Source organism: Fragaria vesca, linkage group LG2 (assembly GCF_000184155.1).
Source record: "Fragaria vesca subsp. vesca linkage group LG2, FraVesHawaii_1.0, whole genome shotgun sequence".
NCBI lineage: Eukaryota > Viridiplantae > Streptophyta > Magnoliopsida > Rosales > Rosaceae > Fragaria > Fragaria vesca.
Window position 1 is genome coordinate 31951772 of NC_020492.1, and position 2345 is coordinate 31954116.

Sequence of the window (2345 nt, forward strand, 5' to 3'; positions counted from 1 at the left end):
GAGAGAGAGAGAGATCAGATTACTGGATGAGGGGGAGAGATAGAGAATGAGGTTATTTAGATTAGCGGTGAAATTATCTTTTTGTTAAGAATCATTGATATGAGGTATGAAAAACTTTTTTTATTGGTTTAGGCATTTGTTTAGCTGTTTTTGTGTATTTGAGTATTTTTCGGTATAGAAAATATGCTTGTAATCAAGCTCTATTTTTTAACTACGCTCTAGCCTATATCAATGGAGTTATTATCTTGATTGAATAGAAACGTTACTAAACAGGCCGGATGTGGAGCGGACGTCCGCACTCCGGCTTAAAGTGTGGACCTCGTCTGTTCTCCGTGGTTTCACACCGGTGACGGCTTCTCTCCTTCCCGGACAACAGCACAGGTTTCCAAGACGGCTTCTCTCCTTCCAGGACTGACCGGCGACAAGTTTTCCGGCCAACCTTGATCAATCATGGTGTTTTCCGTCCAGAGCTTCAATCCGGTCGGAAAACTTGTCGCCGGCCAGTCCTGGAAGAAGAGAAACCGTCTTGGAAGCCTATGTTGTCGTCCGGGAAGGAGAGAAACCGTCCCCGGCGTGAGACAGCGGAGAACGGACGAAGTCCGCACTTTAAGCCGAGTGCGGACAGTTCGCTTCTCATCCTCTCTGCGTTACTAAAATAATCTGACGTATGAGATATGTATTTAATGGAGGCAAATATGCTTCTCTTCAAGATATGAACCAGACAACAGTGAACATCGGGGTGGTGGCGCAGTTGGCTAGCGCGTAGGTCTCATAGCTTCTGAGTGATCCTGAGGTCGAGAGTTCGAGCCTCTCTCACCCCAACTTTTTATATATTTTGCTCTTTCTAGCCTTACGAAATACCAACTCTGCCCTCACCTCCTCTCAATTCTTAAACCCTAATACTCGCTTCCCAAAAACCCAGAAGAGCGGCTACTCTGTTTGCATATCAACGCAAGCTGATAACCCAACTCTGAATAGCCAGCAGCATCCAAGATGGTCAAGAGGAGCAAAAGTAAGCGAAACCCTTTCTTTCACTGCAAAGAATTCATCTTTTCTTGGATTCATTGATTGATTGGGAATTGGGTTCCTTAATTTTCCTGCAAAGCTTTCATTTTTTTTTCTTTGCTTTGGATCATTGTTTGATTTGGGAACTGGGTCCCTTACTTTCACTGCAAAGCTTTCATCTTTTTGTTTTTGATTGATTCATTGATTGATTTGGGAACTGGGTTTTTTAATTTCACTGCAAAGCATTAATCTATTTGTATGGGATTGATTGATTTGGGAACTGGGTTTTTTAATTTCACTGCAAAGCATTCATCTATTTGTATTGGATTGATTGATTTGGGAACTGGGTTATGCAGAGAGCAAAAGCAAGAGAGTGCCTCTGAAGAAGAAGTACAAGGTGATAAGGAAGGTGAAAGAGCACCACAAGAAGAAGGCCAAGGAGGCCAAGAAGCTCGGCTTCCAGCGCAAGAAGGTTGAGAAGGACCCTGGTATCCCCAATGACTGGCCCTTCAAGGAGCAAGAGCTTAAGGCCCTTGAAGCTCGCCGCGCTCGTGTTATTGATGAAATTGAGCAGAAGAAAGCTGCCCGCAAAGAAAGGGTATTCATTTTGGCTCTCTAAGTTAGTTTGTTAACTTGGTTCAGTAACACTTATACGACAACTGTTATCTGTTGATGCATTTAACATTCAGCTTATCAATTGACATTAGGTCTGAGCTGAAGTTACTATCATGTTTATGTATCTTTACATTTGATTGTGATATTTATGACAAAGATGGGTTGTTGAGTGCCCTATCCACTTTAGCCATTTAGATTGAACAGCTTACCTAGTTTTAGTAATTAGTTTCAGTTTTTATATTGATAGTATAATTCTTTATGCTTATTTAGGCTCAGAAGAGGAAGCTGGGCAAATTAGAGGAGGACCACGACTCCAAATTGGATGAACTAATTGAGGAAAAGAGTACCGATGATTCCACTGGATTTTCTAAGAATAGGGGTATGTTATTACTTGGTTGTTTCTGGAAGATGTTTTACTCATGATTCAGGTTAAGTTTATTGTTACCTTTTTCTATATTTTAAATTTTTAATTGGTGGTTTTCAAATTTCCCTACATACAGATAGCTCAGATAGGGCTTTCTACAAGGAGTTGGTTAAAGTTATTGAAGCATCAGATGTTATTTTGGAGGTTCTTGATGCTCGAGATCCCCTGGGTACACGATGTATTGATATGGAAAAGATGGTCAGGAAGTCGGGTCCTAACAAGCATCTTGTGTTACTTCTGAACAAGATCGGTAATGTGATAGTTGCTCTCTCTCTCTCTCTCTCTCTCTCNCTCTCTCTCT

General features: G+C 41.4%; 1 protein-coding gene and 1 non-coding gene across 2 annotated transcripts in view; both read left to right on the forward strand.

Moving 5' to 3' along the window:
* Positions 1–736: 736 nt before the first annotated feature.
* On the forward strand, positions 737–821 carry TRNAM-CAU. Its single transcript is given in 2 exon segments — positions 737–774; positions 786–821. It is a non-coding gene; the product is annotated as a tRNA-Met (tRNA).
* Positions 822–918: 97 nt separating this feature from the next.
* The window catches only part of LOC101303188 (guanine nucleotide-binding protein-like 3 homolog), a 5354-nt gene continuing 3927 nt past the window's right edge, over positions 919–2345 (forward strand). The window contains exons 1-4 of the mRNA XM_004291760.1: positions 919–1012; positions 1362–1603; positions 1891–1999; positions 2121–2294. Of these exons, the coding sequence (XP_004291808.1) occupies positions 994–1012; positions 1362–1603; positions 1891–1999; positions 2121–2294 (544 nt within the window). The 5' untranslated portion in view covers positions 919–993. The remainder of the gene's footprint in view (positions 1013–1361; positions 1604–1890; positions 2000–2120; positions 2295–2345) is intronic.